This window comes from Pleurodeles waltl, chromosome 4_2 (assembly GCF_031143425.1).
Source record: "Pleurodeles waltl isolate 20211129_DDA chromosome 4_2, aPleWal1.hap1.20221129, whole genome shotgun sequence".
Lineage (NCBI taxonomy): Eukaryota > Metazoa > Chordata > Amphibia > Caudata > Salamandridae > Pleurodeles > Pleurodeles waltl.
In genome coordinates, this window is record NC_090443.1 from 85,703,273 (window position 1) to 85,721,343 (window position 18,071).

The 18,071-nt window shown below is 43.0% G+C and overlaps 1 protein-coding gene across 5 annotated transcripts in view; it reads right to left on the bottom strand.

The window, feature by feature from the left end:
- The window catches only part of R3HDM2 (R3H domain containing 2), a 1,111,447-nt gene that overhangs the window by 390,581 nt on the left and 702,795 nt on the right, over positions 1-18,071 (bottom strand). For all 5 annotated transcript variants that reach the window (XM_069230792.1, XM_069230791.1, XM_069230789.1 and 2 more), the window contains one exon: positions 17,082-17,208. In XM_069230792.1, the coding sequence (XP_069086893.1) occupies positions 17,082-17,208 (127 nt within the window). The remainder of the gene's footprint in view (positions 1-17,081; positions 17,209-18,071) is intronic.

The following is an 18,071-nucleotide window of genomic DNA, read 5'->3' on the forward strand; positions in this document are numbered from 1 at the left end:
CCCCCCCCCACCCCCCTCCCCCCCCCCCTCGGTTAAGCAGCAGGAGGGAAGAAATCTGTCTGAGAGGTGGCAGCAGCGTAGGCAGCCTGGAAAACCCCATAAAACTGATAGGAGTAGTGCTGGGGGTCCTCTAAGGAGCCCTCAGAGTGCATGGAATCATTCAACCAATACTGTCAACAGTACTGGGATAGGATTCCAACATGTTTGATCCAAACATGCCCAGGTTCGGATTTACCATTATGTAGCTGGACATAGGTAGTGACCTATGTTCAGTACACATGTAAAATGGCATCCCCGCACTCACTAAGTTCAGGAAAATGGAGCTGGAGTTCATGGTGGAGACCCTCTGCTCATGCAGGGGTGCCCTCATACACAGGTACCTACACCCTGCCCTCTGGGCTAGGAGGGCCTACCACAGGGGTGGCTTACAGTGACCTGGTGCAGTGACCTGTAGTGAAAAGGATGTATGCACCCTTTCACGCAGGCTGCAAAGGTAGGCCTGCAGATACACATTGCATGGGCTCCCCATGGGTGACAATACATGCTGCAGCCCATGGGAGATCTCTGGTGCCCCAATGCCCTGAGTACCTGGGTACCACATACATAGGACTCATAAGGGGGCCGTATGCCAAATGTGGGGTGTTTGTGGTCCAAGCAACCAAGTTTAAAGGGAGCGAGCACAGTCACTGGGGTCCTGGTTGGCAAGATTCCAGTGAACACAAAAAGTGAGGGTAACCATGCTAAAAAGAGGATACTTTTCTACACCTTGTGGGCAAAAATGCCACCATGTGGCGTCTGGCAAAATGTGGTAGGAACTGGCCGGAACTCCATTTTAACAAAAGTAACAGAGTCGCCAAACTCCTCCAATCCTGTCGGCGGAATGAAATATTATGACCACCCCAGCCTTTTGGCATCTTTGGGAAAAATCGTTTACAAAGATGCCATTACTACGAATATGCCTTTATCAATCACGCCGTTGCTACGATAAAACCTTTACCACGCATGCCTTTACAACAAACTTTTTTCTAAAGACATGAATGGTAAAGGTATATGCGTGGTAAAGGTTTTAAAAGTATGAATGGCAAAAGTTTTGCACATAGGTACAGGTAAGTATTAAGTGGTTTAAGTGCTTGTGTGTATATATATATATATATATATATATATATATATATATATATATATATATATATGGTTTTTAGGGTGGGTATGGGTTTTGGGGTAGTAAGGGCATTTTTAGGTTTTAGGGTGGTTTTGGGGGATGGTAAGGACATTTCTTGGTTTAGGTTGGGTATGGGTTTTGGGTTGGAAAAGACATTACGAGTTTTTAGGGTGGGTATGGGTTTTGGGTGGTAAGGACATTTTTAGGCTTTAGGGTGGGTATGGGATTTATAACGGGAAGAGTATTTTTAGGGTTTGGGTTGGGTATGGGTTTTGGGGTGGTAAAGGAATTTTTAGGTTTTAGGGTGGGTATGGGTTTTGGAATGTTAAGGGCATTCTTAGGTTTTAGGGTGGGCATGGGCGGTAAGGGACTTATTGGGGTTTAGGATGAGTGAGGTTTGTGGGTGGCAACGTGTGCGTGTGTATATATAGATGGTGTGTGTGTGTGTGTATATCTATATATATCTATATATATATATATCTATATATCTATATATATATTTGTTACTTACACAGTAGACATCTGTTCGTGGCATCAAGTGCTGTAGATTCACATGCTCTGCATATGTCCGCCATCTAGTGCTAGGCTCAGAGTGTTACAAGTTGTTTTTCTTCAAAGAAGGTTTTCGAGTCAGGAGATCGAGTGACTCATCCTCTTGGTGATAGTGAACATGGGCATCAAGTCCTTTGTTAGATTGTTTTACCGCAGGAGGGTGAAGTAACAAGTGTAAACGTGTATATGTACATATATAGTATAGAAATGAGATTACCATGCACTGTATATACATATATACAATATATAATACTACAACGGCCAGAGGCTTCTCCTGGGGAGGAGGAAGGGCGCATGTGAATTTACAGCACTACATGCTACAAACAGATGTCTACTGGGTAAGTAACATTTACAGTTCAATAGAATGTGTTGCTGTAGATACACATGCTTTGCAAAATGGGCGGTGACTAGTCTGTACGAGTTATAGTAGTTTGAAATGGTGTTCTAAGCTCTGCTTGCCCAACATTTGCTTGTTGGCGAGTTAATACATACACGCAGTAGTGTTTAGTAAATGTGTATGGTGTAGACCATGTGGCTGCTTTAAGTATGTCTGCCGTTGGTATATTGCCTAAGAATGCTATTGAAGTCCCTTTTTTCCTAGTGGAATGAGCTTTAGGAGTTACTGGTAACTGTCTTTTAGTTTTAAGATAACAGACATGTATACATTTGATAATCCATGAGGCTAATCCGTTTTTTTTTTTTTTTTAATGGAATTTCCTTTATGAGGTTGTTGAAAAGCCACAAAAAGGTACTTGGATTTTCTGAAATCTTTTGTTCTGTCTATATAGTACATGAGAGCTCTTTTAACATCAAGGGCGTGAAGAGCTCTTTCAGCAACTGAATCTGGCTGTGGAAAGAAGACTGGCAATTCCACTGACTGACTGATGAAAAGGTGAAATTACCTTTGGTAGGAATTTTGGGTTTGTCCTAAGAACTATTTTGTTTTTGTGAATTTGAAAGAAAGGTTCCTATAAAGTGAACGTTTGAATTTCACTAACACTTCTTAAATGAGTGATTTCTACCAAAAAGGCAACTTTCCATGATAAAAAGTTAAGAGTGCCAGAATGCATGGGTTCAAAAGGTGGCCCCATAAGTCTGATGAGTACAATATTAAGATTCCACACAGGGGCTGGTGGAGCTCTAGGTGGAATAACTCTTTTAAGACCCTCCATAAAAGCCTTTGTAACAGGAATCCTAGAGAGGGAAGTATGTTGTCTGTTTTGGAGATAAGCAGCCATTGCCGTTCAATGGATTCTAATAGAGGAATATGCAAGGTTTGCTTTTTTTAAATGTAACAAATAGCAAACAATATCCTGCACTAATGCTTTAAGTGGGTCAATGTTTTTTGGCTGACACTAGTAGTAAAACGCTTCCATTGTGCTGCATAACATTGTCTAGCTGTAGGTTTGCGTGATTCTTTTAGAATATCCTACATTCTGATGGAAGTTGTATGTAGCCAAAATATATGACTTCAGGAGACAAATTGCCAGGATGAGTATACTGGGATTTGGATGCCTGATTTGACCTCTCCTTTGAGTCAATAGGTCTGGTCTGCTTGGTAGTTTGTGATGCGGTACTACAGACAGGTCCAATAGTGTTGTGTACCAATGTTGACATGCCCACATGGGAGCATGAGTATCATGGTGAGTGAGGTTTGTTTCATCTTCTTGATCAGAAATGGAATTAGTGGGAGAGGTGGAAAAGCATAAGCAAATATCCCTGACCACTTGATCCATAGAGCATTGCCCTTGGATTGAGGGTGTGGATACCTGGATGCGAAGCTTTGGCATTTTCCATTTTCTTTTGTGGCGAAAAGGTCTATTTCTGGTGTTCCCCACATTTGGAAGTATTGTTGAATCACCTGTGAATGAATGTCCCATTCATGTAGTTGTTGCGTCCTAGGGATAGGGACCTGAAAGGGCCACCCTTTTGATAGGTTGGTGGGATTTCACCATTGCAGTGAGTGGTGAGTTTGACGCTTCAACAACACTAGATCCTGAATAGGACTGTGTGCTAGAGACTATTGTGGAGAGAGACATTGTTGTAGTGGTCTCATGTGGAGTCTGGCATTGGGTACTATTGCTATAAAGGACACCATTATCCCTAAATAGTTTCAGCACCAACTTTACTGTATAACAGTGGTTGTGTTGTAGTTGTGATAGGAGATTGTGACATGCTTAAATCCTAACTGGGTTTTGGTATGCCAGTTTAATGTTAACTGAGTATTTAGAATTGCCCCTAAATACATTTGGATCTGTGATGGTTGCAGGTGAGATTTTTGGTAATTGATCGTGAATCCTAGATTGTGCAGGATGTTTATGGTGTACTGCGTATGTTGTTGACAAATTTGAAGTGTACTGGCTTTTATAAGCCAGTCGTCGAGATACAGGAAGACTGTATGTGATGTCTCCTGGCGAATGCTGCAACCACCGATAAACATTTGGTGAACACTCTTGGTGCTGTTGTTACCCCCAAATTTTAGCACTTTGAACTGGTAGTGCTTTCTTGCTACAACGGATCTTAGATACTTTCAATTTGCTGGATGTATGGGAATGTGGAAATAAGCATCTTTGATGTCCAATGCTGTCATGTAATCTGTTTTTTGTAATAGGGGAATGATGTCCTATAGAGTTAGCATATGGAAGTGTTCTGACATTATGTATAGATTTAGGGGCCTGAGATTTAAGATTGGTCTGAGAGTAACATCTTTCTTTGGAATGAGGAAGTATAGTGAGTATACCTCTGATCCTTGATGGGCTATAGGTACTGTTTCTATGGCTCCTTTGAGCAATAGTGATTGTACCTCTTGTTTTAACTGACTGAGATGTTCCTGAGCAAGTTTGTGTGAATGAGGAGGAATGTTAGGTGGCATGGAAATGAGTTCTAGACAGTAACCATGTTGGATAATTGAGAGAACCCACTGGTCTGTAGTGATGTTGTGCCATTGTGGATATAAATTTACCAGTCTTCCTCCCACAGGAGATGTGGGAATGGTGAGAAAGTCACTGTTTATTTGATTGAGAGGAACCTCTGGAAGTGGAGGTTTTACCTCTTCCTCTATTGTTAGATCCTGTATAGGAGCCTCTAAACGATCCTTAAGTGTAGAATTGTGTGGATTGTTTTTGTTGGGAAGTTGCTATTTCTGAAGCTGATGGATTGAAACCCCCTCTAAACTGTGGTCTACGGAAAGTACCTCTGCTGGGTGTGGTAATTAACGCACCCATTGCTCTGGCTGTTTCAGAATGTTTATTAAGTTTATCTGTGGTTGTGTCAACCTCAGGGCCAAATAGATGTTTCTTAAAGGGCATATTTAACACCATCTGTTGTATGTCAGGTTTGAACCCTGAACATCTTAAACAGGCATGTCTTACAATAATCACACTGGTGTTGACTGTTCTAGCTGCTGAATCATCTGCATCTTATTGCTTGCCCTTCAGTTACTATCGGTTGTCCCCTTTTCTGGTGTTCTGGAGGGAGGTACTGTAATAGTTATTCTATTTCATCCCAGTGGGCCCTCTCATACCTAGCCAAAAGAGCATGTGAATTGGCTATCCTCCAATGATTTGCAGCCTGTCAAGCTACTCTCTTACCTGATGCATCTATTTTCTTACTCTCCTTGTCTGGAGGAGAGGCATCGCCTGTAAACTGACTGTTTACCCTTTTCCTTGCTGCGCCAACTACAATTGAGTAAGGTGGTAATTGAGTTTTTATAAACACTGGGTTTGAGGGTGCAGGTTTATATTTTTTTATCCACTCTAGGAGTGATAATTCTGGCCTTCACTGGTTCTTTGAAAATGTCAGATGAATGTCTGAGCATTCCTGGAGGCCTTTGAAGACTTTGATATTGTTTATGTGTAAACGCTAGTGTGTCGAAAAGGAAATCGTGTTCTATCTGATCTGTATATATCTGCACACTAAGATAGGAAGCAGTTCTGGCCACTACTTGATTGTATGCAGTAGTGTCTTCTGGTGGTGAAGGTCTAGCCGGATGTAAGTCTGGATCATTTGGCAGAATGGGATCAGGGTCATATGTATCCCATGGACCTTTGTCCTGCTGGTCATCACTAAAGTCATCCCTATGTGGTGATATTGTGGGTGATGGTGGTGGCGTGGAAGGAAGAACAGAAGAATGTGTTGGTGAAGGCGGTTTATGTTTTGTAGCCTCTTCATGCTGTTCATCCTTGGAGATCTTTTTTGAAGGAGGTACATCCTATAAAATGTCTTTAAAAGTCAATTTCCTCTTAAAGGACATTGGAGGGGAGGCAATTACTCTTCCTGTGTCATTCTGAATGTGTATTTGTCACTGTTTAGCATCCATCACCACTTAAATAGGTTGTATGTCCAAGGATTCACGGGTAGAAGTAGTTTGCTTCTACCCATGTCTGTAGACTCTGAAGGTTTGTGTGTGGAGAGCTTTGCTCAAACCTAAAACATTGGCTCCAAAGGTAGTGTAGATTTTTCCACACTGAAGATATCTCTTCTGATTTTCGGCTTGATTCAGAGTCTGTTTGGTCGATGCCGAATGCACTTTAATCTTTAATCATGGTGCCGAATTCAAAGGTTGGTCATCCGGACTTACTTTTCAGATCCGGCTATGGCTCAAAGGTAGTGGAGGACTGACGACTAGTGCTGGAGTCTTTTTAAAAAAAATTGTGTGGTGTGATAGGGCAGTTGTACTTAAGTACTGCGCTGGAGGTATGTAGTGGCTTTCATAATCCAACTGTTAATCTAAGTCGGAGTTTTGGATGGAAAATGTTGTCCCTTGTTGAAGTTCTTCCTGTGCGTGTTCTTCACCAAAAGGTACCAGGTGTGTCTTCTGTGGATTTCGATGCAATTTTACTATTTCGAGACGACGTGCTCTATGGTCCCGGAGAATCTTTTTAGATCGATATGATTTGCCGGCATCACAGGTTTCTTCTCGACGATCTGGAGATAAACAGAGACTGCACATGGAATGTTGATCGGTGTATGGGAATTTAGCATGACACGGAAGAAAGAATCGAAACTAAGTTAGTTCCATCAGCCAGACATTGAAGCAGGCCCCAAAAGGGAAAAGCCCTTTTAAGGGCGAGAATATGAACCCAATGGTCTAAATCGGATTGAGTATAGATGGAAATGCGATCGGAACTATACTGACTATATAATAGAAAGGTAGAAAAAAGCTCAGAAATACCGAATCGAGATCCACCGGAGCGAGAGGAAACACGGACAGTGGAAAAAAACAATCTAACAAAGGACTCGATGTCCATGCGCACTATCACCGAGAGGAGGAGTCACTCGATCTCGTGACTCAAACCTGTTTTGAAGAAAAACAACTTGTAACACTCCGAGCCCAACACTAAAAGGTGGACTTATGCAAAGTATGTGTATCTACAGCTACACAGGCATTGAATATGGAAAATGTCACTTACCCAGTGTACATGCTGTGCACTGTTCCTGCCATCTAGTGTTGGGCTCGGAGTGTTACAAGTTGTTTTTCTTCGAAGAAGTCTTTTCGAGTCACGGGACCGAGTGACTCCTCCCTTTCGGCTCCATTGTGCATGGGCGTCGACTCCATCTTAGATTGTTTTCCCCGCAAAGGGTGAGGTAGGAGTTGGTAAAGGAAGGATACTAGAGGTGCCCATGCAATGGAGTAGATATGTATGTACATAGTGTGCAGTAAAGGAATATTTATTTTACATAGTTACAATTTACATGCAACTAAAACGGCTACATGCTCCCGGGGAGGTGGGAGGGTACATGTGAATCTGCAGCGCAACATGCCACGAACAAATATACACTGGGTAAGTGACATTTTCCGTTTGATGGCATGTGTAGCTGCAGATACACATGCTGTGCATAGACTACAAAGCAGTAATCTCCCCAAAAGCGGTGGTCAGCCTGTAGGAGTTGAGGATGTTTGAAATAATGTTCTTAGTACAGCCTGTCCTACTGGGCTAGTTGTGTTGCTAACACATCTACACAGTAATGCTTAGTATATGTATGGGGCGTAGACCAGGTGGCTGCCTTACAAATCTCTGTGATTGGTATATTACCAAGAAAAGCCATTGTGGCACCTTTCTTTCTAGTGGAGTGTGCCATCGGAGTAATGGGTAATTCTCTTTTAGCTTTAAAGGTAACAGGTCTGAATGCATTTGACTATCCATCTGGCAATGCCCTGTTTGGATATAGGGTTACCTGCATGAGGTTTTTGGAAAGCTACGAACAATTGTTTTGTTTTACGAAATTGTTTTGTTCTGTCAATGTAATACATTAGCGCTCTTTTTATGTCTAACGTATGTATGCAATGCCCTTTCTGCTACTGAGTCTGGTTGTGGAAAGAAGACTGGGAGTTTCACATTTTGGTTAAGATGAAACAGTGATATGACTTTTGGTAAAAACTGTGGATTTGTACGGAGAACCACTTTATGTTTATGTATTTGTATAAAGGGTTCTTGAATAGTAAACGCCTGTATTTCGCTAACTCTTCGAAGTGAAGTGATGGCTATTAAAAAGGCTACTTTCCAAGTCAAAAACTGGATTTGACAAGAATGCATGGGTTCAAATGGTGGGCCCATGAGTCGTGTTAATACAATATTAAGATTCCACAAAGGTACAGAGGGTGTCCTTGGGGGTATGATTCTTTTTAGTCCTTCCATAAAGGCTTTAATTACTGGGATTCTAAAAAGCGATTTTGTATGTTTAATCTGCAGATAAGCAGATATTGCAGTGAGATGGATTTTAATGGAAGAGAAGGCTAGATTTGACTTTTGTAAGTGTAGAAAATAACTTACAATGTTTTGTGTGGAGGCGTCTAACGGCATAATTTGATTAGCCTGGCAGTAGCAAACAAACCTTTTCCATTTATTAGCGTAACAATGGCTTGTTGTGGGTTTTCTTGCTTGTTTAATGACCTCCATACACTCTTTACAAATGTTTAGATATCCGTATTCTAAGACTTCAGGAGCCAGATTGCTAGGTTAAGCGATGCTGGATTCGGGTGTCTGATCTGTTGTTTGTGTTGTGTTAACAGATCTGGTCTGTTTGGTAGTTTGATGTGGGGTACTACCGATAAGTCCAACAGTGTGGTGTACCACAGTTGGCAAGCACACGTTGGTGCTATAAGTATTAGTTTGAGTTTGTTTTGACTCCGTTTGTTGGCCAGATAAGGAATGAGCGGGAGAGGGGGAAAAGCGTAAGTAAATATCCCTGACTAGCTGATCCATAGAGCATTGCCCTTGAACTGAGGGTGTGGGTATCTGACGCGAAGTTTTGGCATTTTGCGTTTTCTTTTGTTGCAAACAGATCTATGTTTGGTATCCCCCAGCAGTAAAAGTGATCTTGTAGAATCTGGGGATGTACTTCCCACTCGTGAGTTTGCTGTTGATCTCGGCTGAGATTGTCGGCTAACTGATTTTAAATGCCTGGTATATATTGTGCTATCAGGCGAATGTTGTTGTGAATTGCCCAATGCCCAATTTTTTGTGCTAAGAGACACAGCTGTGACACGTTTCCCCCCCTCCCCCCTGTTTGTTTAGATAATACATTGTTGTCATACTGTCTGTCTTGACAAGAATGTGTTTGTGGGCTAGAAGGTGTTGAAAGGCTTTTAGTGCTAGAAAGACTGCTAACAGTTCTAAGTGATTTATGTGAAGTTGTTTTTGCGGATTGTCCCACTGACCCTGTATGCTGTGATTGTTGAGGTGTTCTCCCTACCCAATCATGGATGCGTCTGTTGTGATAATGGCATGAGGCACTGGGTCTTGAAAAGGCCACCCTTTTTTTAAATGTACAGGGTTCCACCATTGAAGCGAAGAGTGTGTTTGGCGGTCTACCAACACTAGATCTTGCAGTTGACCCTGTGCCTGCGTCCATTGTTTTGCTAGGCACTGTTGTAAGGGCCGCATGTTTAGCCTTGAGTTTGGGACAATAGCTATGCATGATGACAACATGACAACAAGTTTCATCACAAACCTGACAGTGTATTGTTGGTTTGGCTGGATGGTTGATCTTATATTTTGAAATGATAGAACTCTTTGTGGACTTGGAGTGGCAACTGCTTTATGTGTGTTGAGCGTTGCTCCCAAGTATTGTTTTATTTGGGATGGTTGCAAATGTGATTTTTGGTAATTTACAGAAAAACCTAGTTTGTGTGAAGCATCTATTACGTATTGCGTGTGAACGTGACATTGTCGTTGAGTGTTGGCTTTTATTAGCCAATCGTCCAGATATGGGAACACGTGCATGTGATGTCTCCTTATATGAGCTGCTACTACAGCTAGGCATTTTGTAAATACCTTGGAGGCTGTTGTTATTCCGAACGGCAACACCTTGAACTGGTAATGTTTGCCTTGTATTACAAACCTGAGGTATTTCCTGTGAGATGGATGGATGGATGGGTATGTGAAAATATGCATTTTTGAGACCCAATGTTGCCATGTATTCCCCTTGTATTAGTAAGGGGACTACGTCCTGAAGTGTTACCATGTGGAAATGATGTGATTTGATGAAGAGATTCAGTGTTCTGAGATCTAAGATAGGCCTTAACGTTTTGTCTTTCTTTGGGATAAGGAAATACAAGGAGTAAACCCCTGTTCCTTTCTGGTGATAAGGTACTAGTTCTATGGTGCTTCTTTTGCTAGCAGTGCTTGGACCTCTATTTGTAATAGGTCTAAGTGTTGTATGGACATTTTGTGCGTTCTTGGGGGAACATCTGGGGGGAATTTTGTGAACTCTATGCAGTAACCATGTTGGATAATTGATAGGACCCACATGTCTATGGTAATGTGTGTCCAACTGTGGTGGTATTTGGTTAGTCTCCCCCCCACCGGTGATATGTGTTGGGGAAGTGTGACATTGAAGTCACTGCTTGCTACTAGGGGTTGGCTTGGCAGGCTGGAATTTCCCTCTTCCTCTTGGGAACTGTCCTCTATAGGAACCACAAAACCCACCTCTCTGGTACTGAGGCTGGTAAGTGGGTTTTGTTTGGGAGGTGGATGGCTCTGAGGGTTGCTGTCTAAACCCTCCCCTAAACTGTGGTTTCCTAAATGTCCCCCTGTATTGAGAGGAGTAGAGCGCGCCCGTGGCTTTGGCCGTGTCCTTTTTCATTTTTTCTATTCGGGTATCCACTTTCGGCCCGAATAGCTGATGTTGATTAAACGGCATATTCAATATCGCCTGCTGTATCTCTGGTTTAAACCCAGAACTTCGCAGCCATCCATGCCTTGTAATTGTCACTGCTGTATTGACAGTCCGTGCTGCTGTATCAACAGAGTCTAGTGCAGAGTGGATTTGTTTGTTTGATATGGCCTGTCCTCCTTCAACCACTTGTTGGGCATGTTTTTGATGCTCTTTGGGTAGGTGCTGGATGATGTCCTGCATCTCGTCCCAATGTGCTCTGTCGTAGCGGGCAAGTAGGGCTTGTGAGTTGGCAATGCACCATTGATTGGCTGCTTGCGATGCCACTCTTTTCCCCGCTGCGTCGAATTTACGACTTTCCTTATCAAGGGGTGGCGCATCCCCTGATGACTGCTAATTTGCCTGTTTTCTTGCAGCCCCCACAACCACTGAGTCTGGAGGGAGCTGTTGTGTAATAAACACAGGGTCTGACGGGGGCGGTTTATATTTCTTTTCGACCCTTGGTGTGATGGCTCGCCCTTTTACTGGTTCTTGAAAAACCTGTTGTGCATGTCTAAGCATGCCCGGTAACATTGGCAGGCTTTGGTACGATGCATGCGTGGTTGCTACAGTATTAAATAGGAAGTCATCTTCCACTGGTTCAGAGTGCATTGTCACATTGTGAAATGTTGCTGCTCTGGCCAGTACCTGAGTATAGGACGTACTGTCCTCTGGCGGTGAAGATTTCGCTGGGTAGCACTCTGGACTGTTGTCCGAAACTGGTGGGTCATATAGATACCAGGGGTCCACATCGTCTTGAGTCATCCCAGTATGTGTGGGTGACTGTGCCATTGGTGTACCCACTGGTGACAACTGTGGTGATTGGAGTGGGGATGCTTGTGGTGAGAAATGTGGGGATGGTGACCTTTCTCTAACCACTTTGGCTTTTGGCTGCCTCTCAGTCTCATGAAAAGCCAGTTTTCTTTTGATTTTGAGCGGAGGTATGGTTAGTATCTTCCCTGTGTCTTTCTGGATTTGTAGCCTCTGCTGAGTTTGGTCATGCTCTTCCAAATCCAGTTCCTGCTCGAATCTGTGCTTTTCTTTGAGCTGTAAAGAAAGCCCTTGCTCTTCCATGTAGGAAGTCCTTTTCGGCTCCAAAGCCGTTTTTTTCGGTACTGAAACTCCGATGGAGATTATCTTTTTCGGTTCCGATAGGCTCTTTCGAGGCTTGCTCGACTCGATCACTTGATGCAGACTATTTTCGGTGCCGGTTTCTGGACCGGAGTCTGAAGTCTTCGGCAACGTTTTGGCCTTTTTCGGTGCTGATGTTACTTGGTCACCTTCTTTTCTGTGGGTGGAGTCATGGCCTTCTGGCAGTGGTGTCCCCATGGCCTTTAGTTTTTTGGTCTGACGTTGGGTGTGGGATGGGGCAGGTGTACTCACTTTTTGCTCCGCCGAAGGGCGATCACCGTCTGAGTCGTCCGAGTCCGAATCTTGAATGGATATCCGCATCTCTTCTTCCTCGACGTCAAGATGTTGTGTCGGCTTCAACGCCATCAGTAGTCGTCTTGCGCGTCGATCCCTCAATGTATTTTTGGATCAAAACGCTCAGCAGGCCTCACAAGTATCCTCTCTGTGTTCGGGCGATAAACACATGTTAAAGACCCGATGCTGGTTTGTATAAGGATACTTGGCGTGACACTTAGGACAGAAACGGAAGGGGGTCCGGTCCATTAGTCTTCGATGACGGGTGTGGTCAGGCCGACCAGGCCTTGGTGAAGTGTGGAAGCCCCGAAGGGCCACTGAAGCGTTCTTGTTGTTGGTGCCGATGTGATGAAACTAAACCGGTCCCGAACGCAAACAATACAGATGAATTTTGATGATTTTCTAAGTTTCCCGATTCGAATTACGGAACAAAGAGGAACACGTCCGAACCCGATGGCGGAAAGAAAACAATCTAAGATGGAGTCGATGCCCATGCGCAATGGAGCCAAAAGGGAGGAGTCACTCGGTCCAGTGACTCGAAAAGACTTCTTCGAAGAAAAACAACTTGTAACACTCCCAGCTAGCTAGCTAGAGCCAGTTGAGTATTTAGGATAGCACCTAGATATGGTTGTACTTGTGCTGGTTGAAGGTGTGACTTTTGGTAGTTTATAGAAACACCTAGAGTGTGCAGAGTTTCAATCACATAACGAGTATGTTTTTGGCATTGTTTAAGATTGCTTAATTTTATTAGCCAATCTCCTAGATATGGAAAGACATGGATGTGTTGTCTTCTTAAGTATGCCGCTACTACTGCTAGACACTTGGTGAACACCCTTGGAGCTGTTGTTATGCCAAATGGCAACACTTTGAACTGGTAGTGTTTTCCTGCTATGACAAACCTGAGGTATTTCTGTGAGCTGGGTGGATGAGTATGTGGAAATACACATCCTTGAGGTCTAGAGCAGTCATAAAATCTTGTTTTTGCAGTAGTGGAATAGCATCTTGCAGAGTTACCATGTGAAAATGCTCTGACAAGATGTATAGATTGAGGGGCCTGAGGTCAGTGTTTACGCTCCTTGCAGCTGTATCCGCAGCATCAAAGGCAGATCTTATTTGATTATTACTAATTTCTACTTGTTGTGCCCTATTCTGGTGTTCTTTTGGGAGATGCTGTATAATATCCTGCATTTCATCTCAATGGGTCCTATCATAGCGGGCTAGAAGTGCCTAAGAATTTGCAATTCTCCACTGATTTGCTGCCTGTGAAGCAACTCTTTTCCCCGCTGCGTCAAATTTTCTGCTTTCCTTATCAGGAGGAGGTGCATTTCCGGAAGAATGGCTATTTGCCCTCTTTCGCTGCACTGACTACCACTGAATCTGGAGGAACCTGATTACTAATGTAATCTGGGTCAGAGGGTGCAGGCTTCTACTTTTTATCAATTCTATATGTTATAACCCTAGATTTTACAGGCTCGCTTAAAATGTGGTCTGCGTGTTTTACCATGCCTGGTAACATTGGGAGACACTGGTACTTGGAATGTGTAGAAAATAATGTATTAAATAATAAATCTTCTTCCAATGGCTCTGAATGCATGGTTACCCCATGATAAGATGCTGCCCTGCATATGACCTGGTTGTATGCAGTGGTATCTTCTGGTGGAGATGGTTTTGATGTTTAAGTATCTGGGTCATTATCTGGGATGGGATCAGGGTCATAAAGATCCCATGGATCTGCTGTATCTCCCTGTGAATATATTGAATGTGTTGGAGAAGACATTGGTGGTTGGCTGGTGTGAGGTGAGACAGATAATTGTGGGGAATGAGGAGGAGAAGTATGAAGAGGTATTGGCTTCTCCTTTTGTTTTTGCACCTTTGCTGGTGGCTGTACAGAGTCCAGTTCCTCTTGGAAAGCCAGCTTTCGTTTTGTTTTTAAAGGAGGTGCAGTGACAATTCTTCCTGTCTCTTTATTGATGTGTATTCTAGATTGTCTCTCATCCATGATTTGTAATATGGGCTCAATGTCAGGCTCTTCCTCAGAGGTTTTATGGGTTTCGCAAAAAAAATTTGAAAGTCCTTGTTCCTCTGTATATGAAGATGTTTTCGGCTCGGATGTTTGTTGTTTTTTCAGTCCCGAAAAGGTAGTGGAAGGTCTTGGTTCCAAAGCAGACTGCCAAATTTTTTGACTCTGAAGAATGGGCTTTTTTTTTTTTTTTTACTGGAGTCCAAGATTTACTCGACTCCAAAGTAGACCGAGAAATGGCATTTTTCGGCACCGACCCCGAAGGACAGTCGCCGTCAGTCTTTTTTCGGGCCGAACCATGGCCTTCTGGCAGTAGTGTACCCAAAGCCTTTAAATGTCTTTTGTGCAAGGGTGTAGGGGCAGACATACTCACATACTGTCCAGCTGTGATGGGTCTGTCGTCCTCCGATTCCTGTTCAGAGTCTGAGACTGCTGTCTGCGCCTGCTCTTCTTCAGACATCGAGATGTCCACTGCTTTTCTACGCCATTTTGAGTCTTCTAGGTCTGCGATCTCTGAGAGTCTTACAATTTTCTTCCCGATGGTCTGGAGAAAGGCACAAATTACAAACCAAGTGCTGGTCTCTATAGGGGTACTTCACGTGTCACCAAGGGCAGAATCGGAATGGAGTCCGATCCATCAGGCTTTCCCGAATAGGCCAAGAAGGTTCCGACTGTACTACTGGTTCGATGCTAGATGGAAAACGCGATTGAAACAATACCGACGAATAAGAAGGTTTTCTAAAGTTTCCAGATTCGAAATCTCGCAGCAAGAGGAAACACGTCTGAACCCGACAGCGGAAAGAAAACAATCTAACAATGAAGTCGATGCCCATGTGCAATGGAACCGAGAGGAGGAGTCACTCGATCCTGTGGCTCTCAGGAGACTTCTGTGAAGAAAAACAACTTGTAACACTCCGTGCCCAACACTAGATGTTGGAAGGGATATGCATAGCATTTGTATCTGCAGGTAGATATGCCATCGAACACATATATATATATATGCAGTGCTGCAGATTCACATGCCGTGCATATTCTGCCATCCAGTGTTGGGCTCAGAGTGTTACAAGTTGTTTTTCTTCGTAGAAGCTTTTTCGAGTCATGAGATTGAGTAGCTCTTTCTCTTATAGTGCACATGGGCATTGAGTCCTTTGTTAGATTGTTTTCTTTCGGCCGTCTGGTTCAGACATGTCTTTCTCTCGATCCGGTGAATCTAGATTTGGAAATTCAAAACTTATTCTAATCTTTCTGTAATATCATCAGTATTGTTTTTGATTGTGTTTCCAACTATACTCGAGCCGATTTATACAGTTGGAATCTTTTTTTTCCTAGCCCTTACAACGGCAACATCCTTTAAGAGCCTGCTCCCATGCGAGTCTGATAGAACAAACTCAATTTCGATTCTGTCTTCTGTTTCACGCGAAATTTCCATACACTGATCAGCACTCAGTGTGCAATCTTTGTCTATCTCCAGACCATCAAGAAGACAATTGCAAAGCCTGTAGATCTTTTTGATCTAAAAAGACTCTTCGGGACCGAAGAGCTTGTTGTCTCGAGATGGCGTTGAAACCAACAGAAGACACACCGGACATCTTTGGTGAAGAACATGCACAAGAGAGAGGTTTGGCACGGGCAGTCTTTTCCGATCAAGACTCTGACTCCGAAGAACATTCATATGACAGCCACTACGTGCCTGTGACACAGTACATGAGTACAACTGCCCCATCACACCAAAGTTACTAAAAGGACTTCAGCACTGGTTGTTGATCCTTCCCTGCCGTCAGGCCATGGTCGGATTCGAAAAAAAGTCCAGATGACCAACCTTCGGGTTTGGCACTGAGATTTAAGACCAAGGTGCACTCGGCTTCGACTAAACCAATTTCGAAGTTGAGCAGACAATCTGAAAAAACAACTTCAGAGCCGAAAAGGGCAGCACCATCTTTGCATGCATCTACAACAAAATTTTCTTGGTAAAGGCAATTTTGTGGTCAAAAACTTCAGTTGTAAGTGCATTTGTTGTAATGATGGTTGCATTGTAATTACCATGTTGTAAAGGCAATTGTGGTAATTGTATTCGTTGTTCCGTCATGCAACCGGTTTCTTCAGCTCACCATTAGAAACCTGCAGAGATTTCACCTCTGTTAGCTTCTACACTAATTGGTAATTATTAACGACCATCAAACCCAGAACTCTTTATGCTGCTTCAGAATACATCAGCAAAAAAGGAATCCTAGGGTAGCGAACACCTTCTGGGCCATTGTGGTATTAAGTTCGATGTCATAGTGGGTCAGCTTAACTCCTCGTCTAGTCAGTTCCCAAAAGTGAAAAAAAAGTAGATAAAAAGCAAAAAAGATATGGTTTTGAACTCATCCACAAAATGGCAGACTAGTGCATAGCACCATACTAACAAGAAGGAAGTTCAAGTCATCTAATAATTAAGTTGAAGCCCATACGCAGTATCACAGAGAAGGAGGAGTCACTCTACCTCGTGACTCGAAAGACTTTCTTTGGAGAAAAACAACCTGCACAAATCCAGGCCCAACACTAGATGGCAGGAGTATGCAGAGTGTGTGCTTCAACAGCCACACATGCCTCGAATAAGATCTTTGATGAACAATCCAATCCTCTTTGAAATTCACTTACAAGGAAGTGACAACTAAGCAAGTGTTAAAATCTACTAACCAGGTATATGAAGGAGATGATGCAAGCTTATCCTCAAGTATGAAAAAGAGAAATCTATGTGCCTCTACAGAGGGAAAGACAACTACTTACCAGACTGCTGTGGAGGCTGGGGCAGCTGTTGTGTGCGCTGAGGGCTGTAGGCTACCTGGTGAGAGAGTGGTCGGTACTGAGGACTGGAGTTAGGATACTGTCCAGGGGTAAAGTAGGAGACCTGGATCTGGCAAGACGAGAAGCAAGTTGTCAACTGGCAGAAGCTTCATTGCACATACAAGAGAATGGTAAATAAACAACATGATTTATAACGCTCAACATGTTAGCCACCATTTCATAATGACATACATTAGGAAGTGAAACGTGGACAGGAAAAATCTAGCAGAGGTTTACCACCGAGGGTCAACAAACTGAGAAGCAGACACAACTATAGGTACATAGCTGTAACTGCAGTTCTTTGGCACTGGTATCTTTGAGAGATTTACACACTTGAATGTTCATCATTAGGCTTGGAACCATCAATAACCAAAGTCATACAGCAGTGTTCTTAAACAATCATACTGGAAACAGACATGGACCATTATACTACAATGCACCTCCATTATGTGACTCAATCAGAACGATAGGCAACCATCCGTACTCCCCTGAGAGGTTACAACTGCCACATTTTCTAAGCTTATCAGTATTAATATCCATGTAGAACACTGCCTGAGGGTTGCATGTGAATCTATGAAAGCCACTAATGTTGAATAACTGCAGTTTCAGGTAAGATGTATTTTTTTTTTCTTCTTCTTCCAACTGGATCTTTCATAGATTCAAATGCTGGAATACAGATTATTCAGCGAGAAATAAACAAACATATAGAATGGAAACTGGGAGTGAGGATGACCGTATGCGAAGAGACTGTAAAGCACAGCATATCTAATTGCAGCTTCCATCGTGGACCTCAATGCTATACCATTTGATGAACACAAAAATCTCCAAGTAACTGTTTTACATAGCTGAATTGGACGCCATTCTTGCAGAATGTGCTCCAGCTCCAGCTATACCACAAATAGTCCTGCTGATGGACTTGGGGGCAATAATAAT